The 24,327-nt window shown below is 46.9% G+C and overlaps 11 protein-coding genes across 11 annotated transcripts; 3 read left to right on the top strand and 8 right to left on the bottom strand.

The window, feature by feature from the left end:
- Positions 1-167: 167 nt before the first annotated feature.
- N7481_003389 (uncharacterized protein) lies at positions 168-722 on the bottom strand (the record flags this gene model as incomplete). The annotated part of the gene is made up of 1 exon (XM_057262608.1): positions 168-722. The coding sequence occupies one exon, from the start codon at positions 720-722 to the stop codon at positions 168-170; it is 555 nt and encodes a 184-aa protein (XP_057124269.1).
- Positions 723-1,061: 339 nt separating this feature from the next.
- N7481_003388 (Zn(II)2Cys6 transcription factor) lies at positions 1,062-2,444 on the bottom strand (the record flags this gene model as incomplete). The annotated part of the gene is made up of 1 exon (XM_057262607.1): positions 1,062-2,444. One exon carries the CDS (start codon positions 2,442-2,444, stop codon positions 1,062-1,064), a length of 1,383 nt encoding a protein of 460 aa, XP_057124268.1.
- Positions 2,445-3,039: 595 nt separating this feature from the next.
- Positions 3,040-3,969, bottom strand: N7481_003387 (dihydrodipicolinate synthase family protein; the record flags this gene model as incomplete). Its single annotated transcript, XM_057262606.1, has 1 exon — positions 3,040-3,969. The coding sequence occupies one exon, from the start codon at positions 3,967-3,969 to the stop codon at positions 3,040-3,042; it is 930 nt and encodes a 309-aa protein (XP_057124267.1).
- Positions 3,970-4,347: 378 nt separating this feature from the next.
- Positions 4,348-5,289, bottom strand: N7481_003386 (Ribosomal protein S5 domain 2-type fold subgroup; the record flags this gene model as incomplete). Its single annotated transcript, XM_057262605.1, has 1 exon — positions 4,348-5,289. One exon carries the CDS (start codon positions 5,287-5,289, stop codon positions 4,348-4,350), a length of 942 nt encoding a protein of 313 aa, XP_057124266.1.
- A 272-nt stretch (positions 5,290-5,561) lies between these two features.
- Positions 5,562-6,767, top strand: N7481_003385 (4-diphosphocytidyl-2C-methyl-D-erythritol synthase; the record flags this gene model as incomplete). The annotated part of the gene is made up of 1 exon (XM_057262604.1): positions 5,562-6,767. The coding sequence occupies one exon, from the start codon at positions 5,562-5,564 to the stop codon at positions 6,765-6,767; it is 1,206 nt and encodes a 401-aa protein (XP_057124265.1).
- Positions 6,768-7,212: 445 nt separating this feature from the next.
- On the top strand, positions 7,213-8,829 carry N7481_003384 (uncharacterized protein; the record flags this gene model as incomplete). The annotated part of the gene is made up of 1 exon (XM_057262603.1): positions 7,213-8,829. One exon carries the CDS (start codon positions 7,213-7,215, stop codon positions 8,827-8,829), a length of 1,617 nt encoding a protein of 538 aa, XP_057124264.1.
- Positions 8,830-12,407: 3,578 nt separating this feature from the next.
- On the top strand, positions 12,408-14,129 carry N7481_003383 (fungal specific transcription factor domain-containing protein; the record flags this gene model as incomplete). The annotated part of the gene is made up of 1 exon (XM_057262602.1): positions 12,408-14,129. One exon carries the CDS (start codon positions 12,408-12,410, stop codon positions 14,127-14,129), a length of 1,722 nt encoding a protein of 573 aa, XP_057124263.1.
- A 24-nt stretch (positions 14,130-14,153) lies between these two features.
- Positions 14,154-15,140, bottom strand: N7481_003382 (alpha/beta hydrolase; the record flags this gene model as incomplete). Its single annotated transcript, XM_057262601.1, has 1 exon — positions 14,154-15,140. One exon carries the CDS (start codon positions 15,138-15,140, stop codon positions 14,154-14,156), a length of 987 nt encoding a protein of 328 aa, XP_057124262.1.
- Positions 15,141-15,805: 665 nt separating this feature from the next.
- On the bottom strand, positions 15,806-16,132 carry N7481_003381 (uncharacterized protein; the record flags this gene model as incomplete). Its single annotated transcript, XM_057262600.1, has 2 exons — positions 15,806-15,879; positions 15,934-16,132. The coding sequence occupies 2 exons, from the start codon at positions 16,130-16,132 to the stop codon at positions 15,806-15,808; spliced, it is 273 nt and encodes a 90-aa protein (XP_057124261.1).
- A 1,751-nt stretch (positions 16,133-17,883) lies between these two features.
- On the bottom strand, positions 17,884-19,773 carry N7481_003380 (ankyrin repeat domain-containing protein; the record flags this gene model as incomplete). Its single annotated transcript, XM_057262599.1, has 1 exon — positions 17,884-19,773. One exon carries the CDS (start codon positions 19,771-19,773, stop codon positions 17,884-17,886), a length of 1,890 nt encoding a protein of 629 aa, XP_057124260.1.
- Positions 19,774-23,119: 3,346 nt separating this feature from the next.
- N7481_003379 (adenosine deaminase family protein) lies at positions 23,120-24,214 on the bottom strand (the record flags this gene model as incomplete). The annotated part of the gene is made up of 1 exon (XM_057262598.1): positions 23,120-24,214. One exon carries the CDS (start codon positions 24,212-24,214, stop codon positions 23,120-23,122), a length of 1,095 nt encoding a protein of 364 aa, XP_057124259.1.
- Between the last annotated feature and the right edge of the window lie 113 nt (positions 24,215-24,327).

Below are 24,327 nucleotides of genomic sequence, written 5' to 3'. Positions count from 1 at the left end.
GCGAAGCTTGGCTTCCCCGGATTCCGGATTCCCCCCCGAGCGTTTCCGTGAAATCCGAAATCGAATTGTGGGGAGCTACAGACCATATTAATTCTCGCCAAACCTAACCAAAATGGTAAATTCATTCAGGTAAGGCAGAAAGCCATGGTGGAGACACAGAGTTAGGATCAGCCACTGGAAAAAAGGCCTTGAGTAAAGTTAGTCGACGACGAGGTTCTACCAGTGTTGATTGTAAGACGTACCGATGAGTCGAGTGTTAGCCAATCAGAAAACTGAAATGCTCCCTCGAATCCGAATGCTGAAGAGGTCGCTCCATTATACGCAATTCCTAAAAAATTCGGGTCACAAGAGCTCGTGACATGCGGATCGTGGAAAAATGGGTCATGTAGACCGGCGGCATCATCATCCTCGATAGCCAGAAATTCTCCACGGTCGACTTCAGCTGCTCCACCTTTATGATAGTGGGAGTTGCGAGCTTCTCTTCTCAATTCTTCAAGAATGATATCGTATCGCCGATTAGGTGACAACCCGGCTGTAGCTCGCCTTAGATGTGCCCGACATCTCTCAGCCAAATCAAACAACTTCGCATAGAATTCATCATCGGTCTGACGCGCTGGCCGCCTAACCAACTGGATTCCCCAGACATAAACCACCGCTAAAGCACAGAATGTTACATAGTGTGTCCACCAGAAGGAGTGAAACAAGGTACTGTCGCCTGCCATCTTGTCTACTAACTCCAGGCTTGCCTTGGCTGCAGAAATACACTCCATTGAAACCTCGGCGTTTTCATCGCCTAGCAAGAATGGTCTTGTGGCATGCATTATTGCATGGGAATAAGCCAACTGAAGTGCGACAGCTTGGCGTCGGAAACTTGGTACTAGGGTAGATGGTTTCACAGATCCTAAATGGGCAGGAAGAGAGGTGCGCCATTGGTGTAATTCCTGGAGAAGCAACTGGGCAGAGACTAATCGATCGTGTTTCGATATTTCTCCGACACAGTATACTTGACGCGATATATTGCCGATTATTCGAGCAATTCTTTCTTTCCATCAGCTTAGGACTCACAAAATCATATCAGCGGATACATACCGAGCATGCAATATTAGCGAATCAATGTGGCAATCTCCCGAGTCTTCAGATACTGATGGTCCTTGAGGTGTCATGTCTTCATCATTCACACTTTCTGGGAAATTCTGATCAATATCCTCATCTTGATAAAGCCTCGGCCGTCCAAAAACCACACTTAAATACTTGTCAATCGTGTATGCTACCCAAAAGGTGCGCTTGTAGCATTGCAGTGAAATATAACCCAGGCGACGACTCGCGAATGACACGTCTCGTTGACAATCGCGTCTTCTGTGCATACCCAAAGATAAGGTAATATTGCATGTATTTCCGAAAGTATACCAACCCTTGTTCATACGCGATGTTTGGAGTAGATACAGCACTTGGAGAAGCCTCCCTTGTACCGACTCTAGTCGCGGGAATCCGGTCTCAGTCTCAGTTAAATTCGTAGACATGCAGTAAAGTTGATCACTTTGACTAAGTGCGTCTGCCTCATTTTCAGACAACATATCTCCGTGAACCTTTTCGTATCGCAAAGTGGCGATAGCCATGATAGCCAGCAAAATGGCAGATTTTGCATGTCCGAGCGAGTACCCAATTGGTTGGCCATCTCGTCTATCGTTGACAAAAGCGTCCATCCAAGCCTCAATTGTTGGTCGATGCAACATGCGATATGTTACAACACAGGTTTCAAAGTAAAATTCCAGCAACTTCCGCAGTCTCGATTCTTGGGGAACGCAAACAAACCCCGAGGCATCGAAAACATTGCTGTCGGCATTGAAAGGACGATCTCCAGCTGAAGCCAAAAGCTGACGTTTATCTGTTTCGAGAAAGCTATATGAAGCCCCATCTCCCTTCTGAGTCGAGAGTTTTCGCCAGGCTCGATGTAAGAAATTCAAACCAGAAGTAGGGTCAAAGTACTGATCTTCGATCTCTGTTTCTTGAAAAGCTTGAGATGTCGGATCGTGTCGTGAATGCTGCGAAATTTCTCTGGCGAGCGGAGCAGATGCTGCCGATACCACATCTATCTGGTCAGTAGTATTCGGGTCAACTGGGGGTCTTGGAGTTCTTGTCTCCTGGACTCGCGATGGTATCGAGAAAGGTGGGGTCGGGGGTCGGCCACGGCCATATTTGGCGTCATAAGCACAAGCAATCTTTCGTTTTGCACAGCTCCTACACGGCAGTGTACCGTTGCATCGAATCTTCTTTCGTTTGCAAGTATCACAGGCTCTGCTGACTTTGGGATCCTTGCGACGATTCTCGGCGTCTGTCGTGCTATCCGTGGCTGTCAGAGGCCGTTTGGACGTGACGCGGCCCAAATCCGGTGGGTGTACGGCATCCACCCCCGGTGATGCCGAGGAATGCGTGGAGGGAGCCATTGTGGAGATTGGGGCCTGCATGGGATGGCATGGGGAGGAGATACAGAGGCTTAGATCGAAATCGGAAAACGCGGATTCAAATAGGCAGCCCGGCGTGTCGAGAATGCGGGGCGCGGAGATGGGAGTCCGGGGTAAACCCATAACCGGCGGCCCATGGGAGCCTATCATTTTGTGAGACTTCAAGCTCGTTTTGTTCTTTCTGTTTTATTCTCAACGATTTCATGTATTAAATTAGAGCCGCATGGATATTTAGAATTCCAATGTTTCAGTAGGCACAGCTGCCATGTAAGGGTCAGCCGCTGATACCTTATTTTCGAGGTGCTTCATGGCTGGTTCGAGTTCGCACCCGGGCAACTTGCAATAGGTAATAGTACTAGTACTACTACCTACTCCGAGTCCTAATACCTAGGTACTAACTTAATTCCCAACCAACTGCCCAGGTACCGAGGTTGGAAATTATCATAGATTATTCGGAGGATGGATCGGTAGCCCGATGTATTACTACTAGTGGTAAGTTAACTCGTTCAATTCTGTATACACATCTATATATGACATTTCAAATGTTTGGGCTATTTGACAGAAAAATGATCCCTTGCTAGAAAACCTTGCTGAGTGAAGCAGACTGGATCGCTGCATGGATCTCATCTTCGGCCCCGTTTTCCAATGGGAGCAGAGGAGAGCGGACAGTAGCATGAGTCAGAATTCCTCTGGCAACGAGTGCATGCTTCAGAGCGACAGTTCCCTCCATATGCGACCCTCGGTGATAGACACTTTTGGTGACGGGGAGGAGTCGGTCATGAATCTCTCGAGCTTTCTTGTAGTCCTTCGCCTTGCCAGCCTTGATGAGGTCAATCAAAGGCTCAGGCGCAATGTTTCCGTAACCAACCAAGAAGCCATCGACATCAAAAGAGGTATGCAACAGATACTCATCGTGACAAGAGAGGATTTGAAGATCGGGGCGTTGAGCACGAATAACCGGGATTTCGGTGTCCCATCGGCGCATGTTACGAACGCCATTTTTCATCGCGAAGCAGCCAGGCTGAGCCGATATCTCAAGCATGGTTTGTAGGCTATAGGTGGCCTTTGTGTTGTCGGGGTACTGGAATAAGATTAGGGGAAGTCCAGACACTTCATAGACGCGTCGGTAACGATCCTGAGGCGCTCCAGGTTGGTATCCAAAGCGCAACCAGCCATGAGACGGATAAAGCAGTCCAGCAGCTGCCCCGGATTCTTTGGCTCGCTTTGCCTCCAAGGCGGCGACCTCTGTCCCTTCACCCGTGATTCCCGCAATGATCGGAATTTTGTTGTCAACCGACTTGACAAAAGCCTTGATGACGGAAACTTGCTCATCTTGCGTGAGAAAAGTACCCTCACCGGCGTGACCTAAAACAACAAGGCCTTTGACACCATCAATGCTACCGAGCCAGGAGCCAAGGCGCTGGATAGCATCATAGTCGACAGCGCCGTCTGGGGTGAAGGGAGTGACCGGTGCCGGGGTCAATCCACGCATATCAAAGCCAACCATTTTGAGAATTTAGAAGAGGAAGTGATGTTTGTAGAGAATATTGATGATTTGATGAGAGCTGTAGATACACAAAATCAAAATACGAAGCCATTATTTATGTATTTCGAAAAGGCATCCGGACTGGAGGGGTTTGGAGTTGGAGCAGACCACAGAAAACGGATTCCCGGATTTGCGGACGAAACGCCCCTCAAGTTCACGGACTCGCGGATTCACTGATCTATTCCGTGTATTCTTGCCGAACATAGAAGGTCCCGCGTGTCAAAACAATGAATATTGCGTCGCAGGTAGGCGCGGAAAGTAATGGTCGTAATGGTCGCCACCAGGGTTGGATGCATGACTTGCGTGCATGAATAAATGATTAATTGTGCGCATTGCAGTCTATGGGCTAGAGTCGATGACCTTGACGCCCTCAACTGGACCACTAGCCATTCTGACATCCCTAAAAATATCTAGCTTTTGTAACTCTATCATCAAAGACTTTGCATGGGCTTCATCCTTTGCTAGAAAGGCACAAGTTGATCCGGAGCCACTCATTAGGCTCCGAATAGCACCTGCGGTCTTGCCCGCTCGTAGAGCAGTGGTGATATCAGGGAGGAGCTCAGAAGACGGCCGTTCAAGATCGTTGACCAGCTCTGATAAGAGCTTTTCAGGTTCAGTTGTTCCCCATGCAGTTTTAATGCAGCCTTGTCGTCGCGAAAGATATTCCTCCTCTGGATTGCCTGACTGAGCCAATATTTCGTCATATTGCGCAAAAACAGCCTTCGTCGACAGGCCGCGATAGGGAATACCTAATACCCAATGCCAGGTAAATTCTTTCGTCTCTAGGGCCACTAGGGGTTGTCGGTGCCCCATTCCTAACGCCATCATACCATTGATGAAGAAAGGCACATCTTCACCAAGCTGCGCACCAATATGCATTAGGTCTGTTGCGCTAATATTCAAGTTCCATAGGATATTGCACCCCACGAGAGCAGCTGCAGCATCTGCACTGCCACCTCCAAGACCCGCCTCCGAGGGAATTGATTTGACGAGCTCAAAATGTACTAGTGGCTCGATCTTGGCTTCAGCTGCAACCATATTGGCTGCTTTGATCACTAGATTTTGACCATCGCCTGGGACTCGGTCGCTATCCATGCCGGTGACCTGTATGGTGGGGCCATTGGGTTCATGGGAAATGGTCAGAATGTCGTAGATCGAAATAGCCTGGTAGGCCAGTGTTATATCATGATAACCATCTTTTCGAAGCGGACCAACCCGGATCTGGGGATTGACTTTAGCAGGAACTTGCAAGGTGATCTGAGATTTGGATCTGATGGTCATTTTGTTGTGCAAGAAATATTGAGAACCGCCACCGGCGAAAAACAGGACGAAGGTGGGATGGAGCAGACTGGGAAATTCCGGTATGGTTGGAGATGGAAGGAGAACACGCGACCTGGCACGTTCAAATTTAGAGATTGAGTGCGCCGATCCCACGAACCTGCAAATCCAGTTTGAGAAGAGGGGCAAAGTCTTACCTGTTTTGTATCTGTGCCCACACTCATCCTGTCACAATAAAGCATCCTCCCCAAATGACGGTTCCCATTTCGCAACAAATGCCAACTGTTGGCATTGTCATTCCTGCCGCTGGCAGAGGCACGCGTGCAGGAGTTGGCTGTCAGAAAGCATACCGCCGCATCGCAGGTGATACTGTGATAAATCGCGTCATTAAGCTTTTTCGGTCATGGAGCTGCAATTGCCCTATTGTGGTTGTTCACCACCCTGATGACACTGCTCTGCTAGAGGCCTGCATCGACCGCGACCAAAATATCTATACTACCGTTGGTGGTAATGAGCGACAGGCGTCAGTGCTGGAGGGTCTTCGCTTTCTTTCCACACTTACCGGTCATCCTTCGCATGTTTTCATACACGATGCAGCCCGTCCATTCGCGCCACATGAGCTACTGAGTAGGGTTCTTGAATCTATCATGAAGGAGCCTGCCGTAGGTGTCATTCCAGCCATAGCGGTATCTGATACCCTCAAAAAGACCGATTCAAACGGCCTGATCTCAGCGACAATCCCGCGAGATGGTCTTTTTCGTGCGCAAACGCCTCAGGCATTCGAACTACAAGCTATACTCGCAGTCCACGAGCGTGCTGCCACGTCTACAACAGAATACACAGATGATGCGTCCCTTTTCGAAGAAGCGGGGCTACCTGTTCGCATTGTAACAGGAGATGCTCAAAACATAAAGTTGACCTACCCAGAGGACTTTGAGGAAGCCGATCGATATTTGCGACTCAACAGCGCCCATGCAAACAGTGTACCGGATATTCGAGTTGGCCATGGCTATGACACGCATCGACTGGTACCGGGGGAGGAAATTATTCTTTGTGGCGTAAAAATACCACACAAGTCGTCGCTCCTGGGTCATTCGGATGCCGACGTCGGTCTACATGCACTTACAAACGCTTTCCTCGGCACCATCGCAGCCGACGACATTGGCAGTCATTTTTCTCCCGCTGACCCTCAGTGGAAAGGAGCATCGTCCGATATGTTTCTACGCCATGCCGCCAAGCTCGTTGTTGAGGCGGGTGGCACAATCACACATTGTGATGTGAGTTTTGTCTGCGAGAAACCGCGGATTAGCATCCACCGTGATGCAATGCGCGATTCCGTTGCTCGGATAGTTGGACTTGACAGGGCTCGTGTTTCCGTGAAAGCAGGGACGAACGAGAAAAATGGATTTGTGGGGCGTGAAGAGGGGATGGTTGCTTTTGCTACAGCCACGGCTGTTTTTGCCAATGACGTTCGAAGCTGAAGATGGACTGCCAGACTTTTTATTCACGTGTCGAGATATCTTAGACCATGCATTCGTGGCTTTATTCTAACTCTCTGCTTTATTTGCCAGGTTCCAGTTTACTGCATATGTTCCTCCTCGTAATAACTCAATTCATGGGGTACAAGCGCGATCCAATGTCATCATATCGGCCAAGAGTATCCGCTGCATTCGAGCCATTGGTTGATATAACTGATAAGCGGTGTAAATTAACTAAAATATCCATTGTATACGAGCTGAATGGTTCCGATTAATTTAAAGTGGGTCGATTTCTTCAGCTGATCGTGCAGGTTTGGTGTTTACTACTGAGGGGTTCAGCTGAGATCTGGTGGAGCTTATTAGGCGAACACGCGACAACTTTATCGTGCGTCATCAATTTGAAAACAACCCAGAAACCCAGGTTTTATTGAGCCACGACTCTTCCACAATGCGAATTTGTGTTTTCCAATCTTGTTTTGAGGAGTTACAAGCTTCGGTTGGAGAGGCGCAGGAGTTATGTATGAATCCAGGTGTATTCATAACTCAGCACACGGTCGCGCACAAAACTATTCATAAAACGACAGCCAAAGAACAGATCGATGCGGCTGTGCAAGAAGGATATGACTTTTATTTCAACTTCATGTGGGGTACACACGATGATTCACTGGCAGGAATAGATGCGATTCGATATTTTGAGTCACTCAACCTTCCATCTGCCGGTGTTCAAAGCTCCGAAAGAGAAGAGTCAAAATGGGACTTCTTCGCTGCGGCAAAACTGGAGGGCAGTCCTCTAGTTCCCGGAACTGAGAAATTTCCATTATTTGTCAAACCTGCGTCCAGTTATGGAAGCATGTTCATCGATGAGCATTCTTTATGCCGCAATGAGACCGAGCTCATTCACTGTATCGAGCGACTGAACAAACTAATGCGCCCTGTACGCATACAACGAGCGATAGCCCTGGATCATTCTAATCCAGATCAATATGCAGACGCTCATGAATCCGCGGGGCCTGATAGCACAGACATCGTCGTTCAGGAATTTATTGATGGAGAAGAATTCTCGGTAGTGGTGATAGCAATGGGGGAAACCCCAGTCCCACTCATTCCGCAACGCGCCAAATACAAACAAGTCTCCGGGGATGGACGTTTTCTGACGCTCGATCTGAAGTTTGACTCAGAATCTGGCTACGAGCTCCTTGAAGAAGCTGAAGATCCCGATCTATATCGGCTTTTGCAGAAGATGGCAATGGAGGCTTTTGCAACAAAGAAGATGTACACCAATTATATGGGTTGCGACGTCGACATGCGTATTGGCCGCGACGGAAGAGCCTATGTCATTGAGGTTGATCCTCTTCCTGTCTTCTTTTATCCAACTGGATCCCAACTCGAGGACACAGACGTCAAGTATGGATTCCCGGGATCGTATAGAGCCGTCGTCAACACTTACATCACCAACTTCTTCCTGAAGAACCCTGGTAGTCGCGGACTACATTTTACAGAGTTAGCCGCTCTTTTTGATTGCCATGGCCATAGCGCGCAGTCTGGGGCTCAAGTACAAGTCCCGATGTCTGTGTCTGGAACAGCAATTGATCTTGGCTGTGGTAGCGGAGCAGTCGGTCGTGCTTTACATGCAGACTCCAATAATAATATCACACATCTGATTGGAATTGATATTTCCGAGAAGATGCTTGATCTTTCTCGTCATGGCGGTCAGTACAGTGAACTAGTACACGACAGAATGGAGTCGTTTCTTTCTCGTCAGACAGAAATGGTAGATCACATATTCTGCGTTTCTGGGCTGGAGTTCCTCCCCATGGAAGAGCTAGACTTTGTTCTTGTGAGATGCTTCCAGCTTAGCAGGCATTCCATCACACTGACATTGGATGATTGGAATGATGGATCAGCGGCCGACATCAGGTCGTCCGGCCGCTTCAAAAATTACTATATGGATCATCACGAAAGCATAAAGTCGTTCCAAGTCCCACAAGGCTGGACGATGAAAACTTCAGAAGCATCATATAGATGCCGAGAGAATCATCGACTGACATTTCATTTCACGAAATGAATTATCCCAGCGGAATTCATTTATTCAATGATTTGATCTGCTGGAGTGGATGGGTACTTTGCTCTGATTCTGCCCAGCTTGTGGATATCTGAGTAGCATTCTGACTCATTGGCTGTCTTGGAATCTAGCCTACACATTTACCCAGTGTCAAGTGAAGACTATGTTTAGTGATATAGCACGGTTAAATACTAAATTCACTAGCCAAGATTTGCTTCGGTCGCAGATCTACTACCATCTTGAGACCGACTTGCAACCCTAGTACAGATCTCAATATGATTTTGAACGTGAACCATGTTGCGTGGGAATTGGGCCTTTTCATAGTCCTCATTTGGAGACTCCGCGTATGCTACAGGTTGTGAAAAAGTCGGACCAGAGCCAGGCTTTGAGGCTCTCTCTCAGTATTGGACCAGTTGTACCATGATAGGCTACTCTCCCCGAAGAGCTCTGGTTTTGTGATGTTACTATAAGCTGACGAAGAGAAGCCGCACAAGAGATAATGATGGCTGAGAACTTAGGTCAGCTCAAATGTGGAAATAACCCAGAAAGACACATCTTCTCACCTATATCAACCTCAACAAAGCTCCAGAAGCATAGCCAGGCAATATTTATCTCTTTGTCATAAGTATTGTCAACAGTGACTCGAGTGATAGCCACCACCATGATGATTATAGTTGCAGAAAATATACTGAGTAATAGTATATTCTTGCGGCGCGGAATATGAGTATTCCACAGGACAACTATAGGTATAGAAAGAACTGGAAACACGGTTAATTAGGTCAAAAATGTGTAATATGGGCTTCTGTCTTGGTCAAATCACTCATTCGGTAAGAACATCACCGGCGCAATTCGCCCAGAAGCTGTGGTTCTCGTAATGGATGTGCTTCAGTTGAGTACATTGCTCTCTCAAGTTTCAGCCGTCTTTCAGGTCCCATTAGCCGATTCCTCTGGCAGTTCTGATACTTACGTATGATGTATTATATACCCCCCGAAGCTGCATTTGTATTCGATATCACCGACAGAGGCGATATAGACCGCTGCAGTGCAGGAAAAAAACGACGAACCACCAAACTGGAAAAGCCTTGATTATTTAACTGAGTCGATAGAAGAATACTAAGAACGAGAACTTGATACACCACAGGCTAGAATAAAATAATATCTGCAGTGGAGCAAGAAGCCGCATGAACTGATTGTACCGAGGCAAAAAGTCAACGTTGAAAGGCTCTCTTCCGGCGGTAATTGCATAAAGTTCGTAAAGAGCGTTATTTTCAATCTGCCAGATAATTGCCGCGGAGAGAATGACAAATCAGGCAAGCATAACAAGAAAATCATCTGTGAACAGCCGACGGAACGATGAAATCTGGACGTAGAGTCGGAACAGAACAAAGAGGAAAGAGGTGCCAGTTAGAGCCCAGAATACGGCCTGTCATATGGCAAATTAGTTCAAAGATTTCTTCCGGTTGATCAAAAATGGATAATCAATGCTTACCAAAAAAGCCGACTGGGAAACTCTACTAGTCCACTCATTAACAAGTCCTGTGGCCATTATGGTGACTCGGTTTCTGAGAAAGAAGTGTTGATTGAAGCATTATGAGCTTTAGAGATGAGCATATATGTCTGCAGGCAACATTTCGGGGAGATGTTTGATCGAGTCAGAATCTTTGTTGTTTTCAACACCGCCACGTTTCTCTTAAAGTCTGGGAGAGATGATTTCATAGGTCAACTGCACTATTTACACAATAGCCGAGTTCTTTGAAAGCTATGTAGGATTGGCCGTATTCTGAGCCACCGGCAACGCAGTTTCTGTGGCAGAAATTACATCAAAGAAAGGGGATGCTCCTCGATCAGCCCCACTATTGGCATCGCGATGGCCAAGTCGGGATTTTGAAAAGGAGCTGGTAGCCCGGGGATTTCTCTAAATCAGGAAATATTGGAGATAATTTATTACTTAGTACTTATATTTACAGATATTACTCTCCATGAATCGACTGGCTTTTCTTTCAAAATATTTTCGCAATCATCAACCCTCCCAGAACGATCGACCGCATCCAAGCAAGCCTTTACCATATTCGAGGACATCACGGACAAAGGATTGGAGTCACAAGGTTTGAATTTCTTTACGGTCTGCTGCAGCTCTAAAAATGTCACATGATTGTTTTCGAGCATTCAATTCGGCTCAGTTGTAATGAGTGGGGCTCGGAGTTTATATTGAACAGGTTCAGTGTTATTTACCTAGGTGTCACTACCTGCGCTCCTCAATTACTACCTCTCGAGTCCTTCAAATTCTAAGCCTCATGCATCATATTACAGGTATCGCCAGGAAATACTTGTTCTTGTCTCTTAGCACCCACCACTACCACCACCTGCACATCTGGCAGCACCACCACCAAAGGAGCAGGCGGGATTGGTTCAAGTAGCGCCTTGTCCGGAAGGAATTTAATCACGCTCTATGCATGGTGAACGATGTTGCTGGGACTTTTGAAAGTCATGAATATAACTTAACGCCATAGAAGACCGTGTGTGAGGATCCATTTAATATTCTCCTCGAAATAGATTAGACAGACTTTTACTTACAAAATCAAGCTTTGATTTTGTATAGAGTTGACGACCTAGTAGTACTGGTATATTATCCGAGATACCTATAGGGTGTTGCCATTAAGATACTAGTAGGCACTCGAAGAAAAATCAACAAACTACGTACACATAAGCACCGGTGCCTAAAACAAAGATTCACTTTTTTCTCTTTGTCGTTTTATCTCGTTTAATCAATTTGATCGCCTGTTGGGATCTAAGAATTCGTCGATTGTATACTTGATATTGCGGATTGGGTTCACTCCGTAAAATTTTACTACTTACAACTAGAAAACCAGGACTTGTGAGAATGGCTCCTGAGACTGCCGCCTTCCACGTACGTATGTCAGGATTTTCAAGTCGGCCTTTGGCATATACATTCTTTGACTTCTAGTTCTACGAATCATTTCTAGTCACGTCGTGAATGATGTAGGCGGTGAACGCGTCCAAGCGGTAAAATCATCCGCTGAACCCTCCAATTATGGTGACCCCTCCCCATCAGCCTTTCTGTGCCGTTTCTTTTATCTGCCAGTTACCCAAATGGCGTCGCGACTGTCTATGTCACAATCAAGTGGTGTGAACGGAGTACATAAACCTCGGAAAAGAAATAGGACTGTAATGTCCTGTACCGAATGCCATCGGCGCAAGCAGAAGGTAGGGAGCCTCAGGTAATAGTTATCTCGTCGTCTACTTACTCTGAGTTAAATAGTGCGACCGCAAGTATCCCTGTTGCAATTGTGTCAAGCGATGTACGCAGGTGTGTATCTTTCTAGAAATAATGTTGCTCATAGTCTGATCGGCGTCCACAGAACCTTTGCCAGTATGAAGACGAACTAAAGGGCCGCCAACTCAGGCGAAGAGACCCCTCTGAGAGTGATTTCTCTGAAAGGAGCGGGGGCACTGACATTGTTCAAGCTTACCAGCCTGCTGATCAGAAAAAGGATCGATCTGGCAAGTATGAAGACAAACTACGTGACCTCGGATACTCCAGCCACAGCAATTACAACTCCATGAGCCTATTGCGTGCTGTCGAGCTGTACGGCGATCATGCCGTGAGTTCATCTAGCACTCGTACCACAAACCAGGCCAGTTTTGGAAGCGACGCAAACCGCAAGTATAGGGAAGCAGTCCGACAACTGCCTTCACAGGCCTGTATGGAGCCCTTGGTCCAAACCTTCTTCTCTGAAATCAATTGGCAGTATGACCTGATTGATGAGAAGTCGTTTAAGGATCAACTGGTTGCATGGAGAGGGATTTCTTACTCCGACCTTCAAGCAGACGTTGGAAGCTTAGCACTCGAAACCTTTGTTTTCCCAGCATTGCTATTTCAAGTCCTCGCACATGCCCTTCTTTTTCATCCCCCTGATGATCAAACGATCAGTTCTCTCATCACCATGGCTGGTATGACCTTCCATGATCTTGGAGGTGAATATAGTGATACAGGTGCTGATTTACTCGCACGACTGGAGAAAAAGAATATAACACTATCTGCGGTACAAGCAGGCTTGCTACGAGCCTCATTTTTGAAAAGCAGTGGTAAAGTGATTGAAGCATGGCATACAATTGGCGCAGTAATTCGCGATGCACAGGATATTGGCCTACATACCGGAAGAGCAGTATCTGATCGATCTCCAGTGGAGACTAAATGCAAGGGAGAAGGTGTCAACCTCGTTGGCCATAGAGCCTGGGTGGTTTTGCATATTTGGGATGTCCACATGGCTGTCGTTCTCGGGCGACCAATCGCCACCGATTTTCAGATCGATCACTTCGCTCGCACAATTGGAGATGAGGAAACACGGCAGAATTTGTTTTCGCATTGGCAATCCGAGACTGATCCTCCTCGGCCATTTGATATAATCCTTGCCGGCTACAATGTAGCCTATCGATATTTCAAGGATATTCACCAACTGGAAAATAACGGTGCTAACTCAAAAGACTATTCTGTTGTTGAAAATATCAGCGCCGCAATCAAAGAAAACCTGGAGCTTTTGCCCTCTTGGTGTCATTTGGAACACCCAGATACGAAATTCGATCAGTTACTCGGCTGTCAATGGCTGCCTGTTGCTAGAGACGGACTGTCATCTCTCATCCACTTCGTTATTCTCGCACTTCATCGACCTTTCATATTCTCGGTTGCCAACAGTCGTACGGAGGCCCTGAAGGCTGGTATATCTATTCTTCGCGCACAAGAACGACTGTTTGAACAGTTAGAGCCACGTCAGCGTAAAGTATTCAATTTTGTCTATGCTTCTTTCGACGCGATTGTGCTTATCACAGCACTCTGCTTTTCTTTTCCGGAAGAAAATCACGGACAAAAAGCAGAGTGTATTGAAATTATTGAAAAGGGGATAAAAAGACTGGGTATAATTGGCGAGTCCAATATCATGGCAAGGTCAGCACATGGTGTTGTGTGCAGCTTATACCTTCGCTTAAGACATCGGCTTGGCATCTTCGAAGCCACTCAAGATGCTACAGCAACTTTCACCAACCCGATTGGGATTCCTTCCAGCAATGAAAAGGTGTCAGAATTCTCTTTCGACGCCGTGTTACCTCCATGTCCTACGCATGATCTATTCTTCGACCATCTCTCGACTACACCATTACCGTTTACAGATACATTACAGACTTCTGTCTTGGACCCGTTCACGGCGAACGCTGCGGATGGATTGGTTTTTGAAGGCGATTTCTCAGATAACAGCTTTTGGAGTTTGATGAACGGACTTGGCCATTAAACTATATATGTCATTGATTCTATCCTATTTGACCTCCGCAAACCAGGCCGCAATATCCCCCACATTGCGATCAACACAATCCGGCTGGTCGTAGTGCTGGAAGTGGGAAACCTCGTCGTTCCAAATCAATTTTTTCTGGCTTGTGGGGATGGAATCATAGTGGCGCTTCGCAGCCGCTGCATTCATGCAGTTGTCGCCGTGGATCAGCAGAGCGGGCTTGTTCAGCTTTGCCACTCCAGGTACAGTGGTATATTCAAAGTGGTCAAGGTCGCTCATCACCGCGTATCGGTTTTCAAATCCCTTAAGCGTCCACGGTCCATACCAGGACCAGACGACTGGTCCCGGAAGGCCGGCCAGCGACCCAGTATTAGGGTCAGCAGCCTTCGGATCGACCAGTGGCTGGTACACCACTTCCCCAGTCTTGTCGTACAGTTCACGGGCTTCTTTAGCTCGTTTAAGTCGCGCTTTGTACAGGGCTTCTCCCTGTTCAGGAGTAGGCATTGTCATCGTCGCGATGTCGGCGCCAGGAGTCCATGCAACACACCCAGCGCAAATCATGTAAATATCGGTTTCGTGGTCTCGATAGTATCCAGAGACCGAAGCCACGCCTGCAACTCGATCATCGTAGGAAGCTACATCCAAAGATTCAGGGCCGCCCTGACAAATCCCGACTAAGAAGAGGCGAGATGAATCAACATCGCCGCGTGTCGATAGATAGTCGAGTCCTGCGACCATGTCCTCGTTTTTCATTTTGGGGTTTTCTTGTCGCCGGGGCTCGCCAGTGCTTTCACCAACGGTGCGTGGGTCGAAGATCAGTGCTGCGTAACCTTCATCCGCGAGACGGGTTGCATATTGCAACGGCGCTTGCTCTTTGACAAAAGAGTATGGACCAGTTATAACAACACCGGGTGGATTCGTGACATTTGTGGGATAAAACATAACCCCGGCAACAGTGTCGCCATGAGAGGGATATGTAATTTTTTCCGTGGTGTATTGGCCGTGGGAAGGCATTTCGTATTGAATGAAGTTTGGTCGGTTATCAAGCTTGTGACTGAAAGGATCTTAAAGTCCTCAAAGCGAGAACGCTGGTCAGTTATATAACCCGAAGTCATCGGCGTTAGGCCGTGGCCATAGCCTTACAATGAATCATAGCAATTCTCAGAAAACTGAATGACGTACTGGATTAAACATATCCCAATTATATCATCGTGTCTCTCTCCGCTTTCGTACTTCTGTGCTTATCGCCGATAAAGGTGGGTCGAAGTGGCCCAGGGTGAGTCCTAACGCCGATAGACCAATGAAAGGTGATCGTCGAGGCCGATTGCAACCATGATGCCCATCATCGCGTCGACCGCGTCGATCGCGTCGTACGGGTACCCATACGTCTGGACTCCTATCCGATTTTTAGTCGTGGAGTGGAAAAAAACCCATTGAATTTTACACGGATAGAATATTACTAAACGGGTCATTTTCAGCTACAACGTTATATGGAGTGCTCGCATCTTCAACAACGATTTTCATTGGATTTTCCTTAAGCTTTACGTAAAGCGCATCGCTGTACTAGCCAAACCATAGAGTCTCTTCGATGAAAGCCACCATCGGTTGTTAGCATTGACAGATCGTGCATAGGGCTCGACATCAATACTAGATATTGGGAGCCCTGTGCAGATGATCATCTAGGGGCCGGTATAGGTACAGTTGGAAAGGTCTAGGGAGGCGAGATCGATGGTGTATGGTGGTCCAGTGGTGCCTATGAAATTGATTAGCAAGATTGTATCAAAATGTTGAGCAAGGTGTGAGATACTTAGGGACAAGCTGTAGGCGACAGTGCAGGAGATGTTCTGGTCAACATCGAGGGCGCCATGCACGTTGTGAACAGCCAAAACGCTCAAGAGGCTTTGAAGTTGACTGCCACTGAATTTCGCGACTTGGTGGGACTCGCGGAATGGAGCAGCAGAGGCTGCGACGAGAAGGGTGAAAAGAGTGCCGAATGTAGCCTTCATTTTGATCGAGCAGTTGAAGCTTCTCAAGTTCGATAAATATTACTGGGGTGTTCAGTTGCTTTGTTCCTGGTTGTCTGAAGTGATGGATGGGATAATTGAGAGATTTTGGTGTTTATATGCACTTCTCCTCTTTAGTTTCACATGAGCTCGGCCTATTAATGGTCTTGGCTTGGCTGTAGTAATTTGAGCCAAAGGCCACATTGTATGACCCGAGATGATCAATTGTATACAATTTGCCAAGAACTCGACCTTGGAACTGAAAGTAGCTTATTGCAAACCTACCTGGGCATCTTGGATACATTATTACCTACTATACTACTATTAGACAACCTATATTCAACCTCAAGCAAGGGAAACTGGGATATTAGGTTTGCCTATGCCCATCCAAAATCTAGGAAATTATATTTAGAATATTTACTTCCAAGGTTCTCGGTCTACACAGCAAAGCAGGTTTTCAATATTAAGCCTACTTAAGTTGCTCTGAGCCTTCAATTTGTACCTTTATTCCCATGTTACATGCAATAGTCAGTGCAAAACACAATATCCTTCGAGTTACCACCACTCTCCAGGAGTCTCAAAAGTGGTTCACAACTACTGAATTCCATCTAGCATCAAATAATTTCAACCATAGCAGAATATGGGACTAGGAAACGAAGAAAAAAACAATAGAAAAAAAAACATACAATAGCAGGGATTCGCATGTGGTCACTCACCATACTACTAACCTGCCGGCGTGTGGCTAAAGTACAGTTAATAGTCGGGTGGGTGCCGCCCGGGTGAGGATAGGGTGAGCGCCGCTTTAGCGTCGCGCAACCGGGGTGAGATAGGGTGAGTGCGCAATAGACAGGGTGAGAAGCTGGGTGAGAGCGGGTGAGAATTATCCTCTCAGCTGAGCTAGGGTATAACATGATTGGGTCATTTTAAAACCACCTGAAACACCCTGTCTCTTGTCAACTGCACAATAACGTCAATTCTCAGCCCAGGATTAACCAAATCAGCAGCAAGGCTGACTTGAAGATTGACTTAGACACGAAGCTATCCAGCATCATGTGACCATACATGTATCTCTTGGGACTTCCCAAAGCCAGTGTTCGAATTACAGTGGATGGATAGAGGGATGGATGAATTCATTTACCCTGATCCCTCATAACTTGAAACTCTAAATTGAGGTACAAGTGTTATAATAATATTCAGACTATAAAAGAGCCAGCTATACTTGTATTCGCATAGCTTACCTCCCTACTTTCAAGCGGAGTGGCAGCCTATCAGGTATTCACTGCTGCAGGTTTAAACATATCACGAAATAGGTATCGAGCCCTTCCAAGCTACCAGGCTTGGCGGGCAGGCGGGGTAGTGGCCAATTAAGTCTGACATAATCTTTGAAAGAAAGCCGTAGCGACACAAATTGAATTCAGGGTGAAAGTTCTGCTTTTGGCCTTCAATTTGTACTAATTTCGGTACCAAATCGACGCATATTGGTAGAGAAATGGGTATTTAAAGAAGTGAGGTTTGCTGTTTTGGGTCTATGCGTCCTAGCGTGTTTTAGTTAATACTTTTGGCCCCCTATGTATGTAATGCAACGAAATAAATGTATATTCAAGTCATACAAGCATCTCTCTGAAGTGATTGATTTAAAACCGCCAGGTCTGTTCCTGCGATTCCAGATTCCAATACTGTAGAGGTTCCAGGGGCTTGAAAATCGGTATTTCAGCTGGCTCGCGGTAGCCATTAAGCCTCATTGTGTAGAGGATTCAATCTTCCTCCTCCTCCTCCTCCTCCTCTTCATTCTGTACACAATCATCCAAATGATAGTCTTGGTCTTCATCAGACTCATAGCCAAGATATTCTCTCTGTCTAAAGTCGACCAACATGCGCCAGATCTCCTGGGACTCTGTCCGATCGTCGTTCTCAAGCTGCCTGGCGTGATGCATTAAATGCCCAAAGGTGATGTTTTTGCTGGAGGCATAGTCGAGTATCAACTTGACAGCCTGGGGGTAATGCAGGCGCTCGGCCCAAACCAGCGGACATCCCGCTGAGTTCCCAGTACCACCAAAATCCAAACTGTATCCATGATCTAGAAGCAAGCAGACGCGATCCCGCAACTGTTCGATGTTTCCTCCTCGCTGTACCGGACATTTTTCAAACAAGCATATTTGAAAGAGAGCACAGAGAGCTGGGTGAACATCGCCCGAACTGATAGTATCCGCATCATCATGGCCGACACAAAGCGCACCGTTACTAGGATCTGCTCCTGCGTCGATCAAAATTTTCATACATTCAACACTCTCGGCATAGACGGCAGCAAAATGGAGAGGAGTCCCGAGGTACATCCATTCGTTCTCGAGATCCTTGCCCAATAATTTTTCGGCATCATATTCGGCATCATGCTCCAGATTGGCGCCACGGGATACGATTTCCCGGACTAGCTGTGTTCGAATTTCCATATGCTCCTTCTTGTATAGAGAATGATGGAGCATTGTCCAACCTGAGTTGTCGACTTGCCGACCGACGGTCGGATCAGCGCCGTTTGAAATCAGAAACAAGGCTGTGTGCAAGTTGCCGTGTTTCAACGCGTGGAAGAGCGCGGTTCCAGTTTGTGAGGAGTGATTGACATCAACACCAACTTGAATCAGTCGCTCAATGAGCAACCTCATGTTTGCCGTGTCACCATCAGCCTCACATGCATAGTGTAGTATTGTACAGCCACTTTTGTCGGTAGCCAGGATGTCTACGCCGGGCTGCTTCAGTAAAAGGTCTACGATGAGTGTCACACCGCATGTTGCTGCACACAGGAGAGGCGTCTGCCCTTTCTTATCCTGTGCAGTGACATCGACATCGGATCGTGCAAGAAGCTCTTCCACAAAGGCCTTATTCCCCGATGATGCTGCATAATGCAGAGCTGTTTTGCCGTCCGATGAATCCGCGTTGGACGCATTTAGCTCCGGCTTGTTAAGTGCACCGTAAAACAGCTCCGGGATATTGTATTGGGCTGCGCAACGCAATGCTTGCGACGTCAACTCCGTGTCATGATGGTCCAAGAAAAGGCATAAAAGATCCGACTCATAGCCTCTGCTTGCAAAAACAGGTAATGCCGGCTGATTTTGTCGTAGAAGGGTTGCTCCATGCTTTACAAGCTTTCTTTTGCTCTCCAACCCAGCGGCACATTCGAGAACAAACGGTAGATCATAACTAGCAAAGTCTCTCGATGGAACATGGGGGTTTGCCCCATTCTCCAGTAAATAGTCCGCAATCTGTTGATGATTATTTCGGATAGCAAAGTGAAGCGGTGTCGCGAAGTACCTACGACGGCCAGGTATGCTGTCCCAGCGGAGCTGGAGGTCTTTGCTATCACGGGTGCCATTAGTATCCAAGCTGGCTCCGAAACGATGTGCGAGTTTCATTGTCCCCAAGGAACCTGTTTCGGCTGCCCAAAGTATACAACAATCAAGAGGCGGGTCGTTTCTTATGTGACGCTGATACAGAAGTGGGTTGAGGATTTGGTGCAGACGCCGACATGCGCGAGCAAGGTGGGCATGGTATCTGTACTTGGTACCCGGGTTCTTTCCGTATAGCGCTGCAACTTCGCATTCCTCTGCGATGACGCATAAGATCTCTGGTGGTAGATTATCGAGATTTGCCATTATTTCCACTGTTCATGATGCGTCTATCCGCGTTTTCTTTTTCCTGGTCGACGGGTAAGGACTTGGCTTATCTGCAGCCACTCCTCGAAACAAGGGATTCAAGTAGAGACAGACTCTTCTCGTTTTGGGGCAGTGGCAGGTTTTCTTGTATTTAGAGCGCGTATCGAGAAAGAGCCATCCATCGTCTCAATATCAGGGTCATGGCACAGGGAAACGGATTTTCGCGGGGCCTTGGGATCGTCTGACACTTTGTGCATATCGATCCACCGAGTTCTCATCTCGTATTCTGGTGGGGTCTAGTGGATGTCACTGGAAATTTGTCAGAACAAGAAAATACGCGACTAGTACCGGATTAATGCCTTTGGCATTCTTCTGGTCCTGTGGTATTTTTACTGTATTTCAGTCGACAAAATATGACTAGCTTGCGGTATTATTCCGAGTATATCTAGGCACAAAGCCTCCAGTCAATTCCCGCCTCTGTCTCTCCGTGACTGGTTGAATTGATTCACTGCTCGAGATTTTGCGATCCAGTACAACGTTTTCGACGATATTCGACTTGTGGTGTATCCCTCATCTGCAGCCGCGCGTCAAAGCTTTCGTGGAGAGTATGATTATCGAGATCATCCAGCTCGTATTCATGTGGGGTCGGTCAGGAGCAGAAATTCTGGGCACCCACCCTCTTGATGATTAATATTTACATTGGTGCAACACAGCCTTCCAGATCCAGTACAGTACGTACATCTTCAGAACGGACTCCTTCATATGCTCCCACCCTGGTTACCTGGACCGCGAATGCATGCCATCCGTAATCTGCCCTTCGCCCGGCCCAGAGGAGCGTTCATTTCCCAGCTCAGCCATCCCAAGTGTCAATCCCTACAACTGGTGCTGAAATTACGCACCCAGCCCCAGTCAAACCGAGTTAATTGATATTCCTGGACCACTTGGTAAAGCTGTGAAGGAATTTACTATATGGCATTAGTCACGTGGTGCCTCCCGGGTGAGAATAGGGTGAGCGCCGCTCTAGCGTCGCGTGACTCGGGTGATTAAGGTGAGTGCACAATAAACAGGGTGAGAACGTGATAGGGCATCGCTTTGTGTACTACAACTATCCATTCCGGCACTCTGCAAGTGGGGTGGTTTTGTTCCTCTACGATCGACCCGTCTGCCAACGCAGACAGCCAGCGAGCATTCTCATCTTTCAATATCTAGTTCGTGTCTTTAAAACAAGCTATAATGAAGTCTGCAATTGCCCTGCTTGTTCCAATCGCAGGTCTCCCAGCTGTGAAATCCATCAACGGCCCATCGTGGGTTTCGTTCACCATGTACAGCGCCACCTCTCCCTTATTCCTTCTCTTTAGCATTTTGCCTAGCTGCTGAGCATGGCCGCCGAAGACCTCTTCATAGCCACCAGTCACAATTATACGATACACAGCCTTGAGATTGTCCCACTAACTTTCCGAGGCATCTAGAGCCATTGCTCAGCCGTTTCCGGTAGATATCTCATCGTGCCATGGAGAGTTATGAACAAGATAAGACTCCCGTCGGCACTAAGCCACCTCTTATAGGATGGTGTATTGAAGTTGAACGTAATAGCGGTGACACAAGGAAACACCCTTTCACTGGGTGCTGTAGGTTGAAAAAATACTCCACAGCCTCCTTGGATGACGGTGGCGGTGGAGATGAGCCATTAGACTAAGTGAAAGGTGGCCTCCTGCGGAGTCACCTCCGAAAACGATCTGTGTAAGCCCTGGAGGTTAGCTCAGATTTTGAATTGATAGGGCTTCACCTGCCATCGAAATACATCTGATGAACTTTATCCACAAGCTAAGAGGTGCTTCAGTGCTAAAATGCCCTGTCGTATGTACTAAACACTTCCTGGTAGGGGAATAAGAACTACGCTAATATGAACCAGACATATAGAATGAACGTAAATTGATATGGAGCGAAAACGTATATGAATGTCGAGACACACAGGCCAGGGGATATTTAAAAGGAATGGATAATGCGACCTTATGAATCATCTCATAGCTCAAGGTGACCGTTAACCAAGCTTAATATTCACACTCATCCGCGACAATTAATCAGCCTCTGAGATAACCATCTTTCAGCCAGAACTATCAAGGGATGTTGTTGAAGCTGTAGCTTTAAGCTACCATACTAGTATCTTGGCCAAATGAATATTCCCTAGGGGCAGACAAAGTGGAACTCATCGGGGGCCAATTGACACGAAGTTCCACCTGGATAAACTCGATCCTGTCAGGAGCTGGGTAACTTTTATTCGCATGGCTCGGGAGAATCTTACTGCAGACTTGTCCTAAATGAAAGGAGCTCAAGGTACATATAACGGTGACTTCGGTCCTAGATCCTTCTGTGTTCTTGGCATAATCTGCCAGTCTCCGAAGTGCCGCCCCACTAAAGCTTCCCACAGCTATTTTGATAGTATCATCGCCCACCGTCAGAAGAGAGGGGGCGGAAAAAGAGGGTAGCAGAAGACCTGCAAAGGACAAAAGTTGGGATACTTTGTGGAGCTTCATTATTTGTTTTGTGATTTTTTGGGTAGTATTTCCAATTTTATAGGTATTGGCGAAGATTTTGCCCGATGGGTGGAGAGTGAGCACTTTAAATGAATTTCCCGCAATATACATCGCTCAGACATAAAGCTACAGAAAGGATTTGTATTTTTCTTAGTGATGCAGGTCTAGTCTGAAACTACGACCATCGGAACGCGTTGATACCGTGGTAATATGCTCAATCTTCCGAAGGTTAGCTTCGGAAGAAACGAGTGTGGCATGTGAAATATTTCATCAAGAAAGATGTGACACAATCAGCTTGAACCCGATAGATCATCACTTGAGAAACACTATAATCCACTGGAATGAGCCTTTAAACCCGCAAATTGGATCCTATTCAGAGGATATTTAGTAAGATCATTGACAATGTGTGGGAAAGTTGAGTTCTATGATAGGCTAGATCGTGAAATACGTGCAACTGTAACCTCCTAGGTCGGATCAACAAGCCCTTGTTTCACAAAGGAGATTAGCAGTGTGAAATCCTAGAAAAACAATTACAACTTGTAGCGCAAAATCAGAATTTGAAACAAAGTCGTGAAGTTGCTGTAGGAAATGATCTGATCATTTCCATATTTTTCCAGTGACCTTTGAGTGACCTATAGGAAGGTAATCAATATACTATAGGGTTTGCCATGGTAGGATAGAAACGGGATGAGTTGATTTCAATGTGTACCTTGCGATTTGTAAGATAGTTTACAGGCTAATTCGGCCTTTTTAAAAAAAGGGCTCATGTGATTTTCCCATCTTAAAAGGCTTCATTTCGAAGCGGTTTCTCATCATACTACAGAAATATCATCCAGCTCTCTGTATATGGAAACCTTTTCGTCGTCACTGGCCCAACACATATCCACCGCGTTTCTCGCAAGTTTTACCATCTCCGCCTTGTTAAATTCACAGTAAGTAAACACCTTCTGCATGTTTCCTTCGATCCAAACGTCATGCATTAAAGTTGGATCATCACTGTTTATGCAGAATTTCACTCCCTTTTCCAAGAGTCTCCGAATCTTGGGAAACAGAACTTCAGTGGGTGTTCTCCGATGATAGGCGTGGGGGCATAAGGTCAACCCAATCTTTCTTTCAAGTAAACCGCGCCAAAGCTCTTCGCGGTCCTCTGCGTCAAGTCCATGGTCAATGCGCTCCGACCCCTTGCCTTCGCATACTTGAAATATAGCCTCGTTCATATGGGCGTGAGTGTCTTTTTGTCCGAAGTCGCAGTGCATAGTGATATGAAGACCGTCTGCTCGTGCCAGATTGAAACCTTCTTCGAATAGCATCGGAGGTCTCTCATATGCATTGCTTGCCAGTCCCACGGCATGAAAAAGCCCCTTGCCACCTTGAACAGTCCCGGCTGCCCAGGGCCTAGCCTCATGGTATGCGGCTAGGCCATCTTCCACCGGCTCGTCACGTAAAAAGCACATGATCCACTGCGATTTCACATTGAATTGTGCTGCTGCGTCTCTTTGGGCGCGCAAGTAGCCATCAAGAACTGCGGTGGCGGAAACACCGCGACGCGTATGTGCCTGAATATCGAAGAAAGGCTCTGCGTACCGAACATTCATAGTGGCACAGCGGCTAAGATAAGCCATTGCAAGATCGTAAAAGTCATTCTCGGTACGCAATACTTCGCAACCGGCGAAATAAGCTTCCAAGAATGTTGGAATTCCTGGCTGGCGACCGTTGAGCTCGGGACGATGGTTGAGAGTCACGGCGTATGAGGCTTTAAGTTCGTCAAAACTCTCGTACGGTAGTGTAATTTTGTTACGCCGGGCTAATTCCCAGCGCAAAGAAGGCGTCAAAGTGCCTTCAATATGAACATGAAGTTCAACTTTCGGCAGGTTTGCGATGAAAGGGGAAATAACAAGTCCGTCCATGGTCACCCACAATGCCCAGGTGTGAATTATAGAAGAAAGCTTGGCCGATTTAGTATCTGATTAACTTCAGATGAGGTACAAGGTTTAAGACGGGCTAAAACCTGCCCAGGTGG

The sequence above is a fragment of the Penicillium waksmanii genome, assembly GCF_028829765.1.
Source record: "Penicillium waksmanii strain IBT 27052 chromosome Unknown utg000004l:1.0-5674109.0:1.0-5678898.0, whole genome shotgun sequence".
In the NCBI taxonomy this organism is placed as follows: Eukaryota; Fungi; Ascomycota; class Eurotiomycetes; order Eurotiales; family Aspergillaceae; genus Penicillium; species Penicillium waksmanii.
The sequence above is the reverse complement of the archived record's forward strand: the minus strand, read 5'-3'. Positions and strand labels throughout refer to the sequence as shown.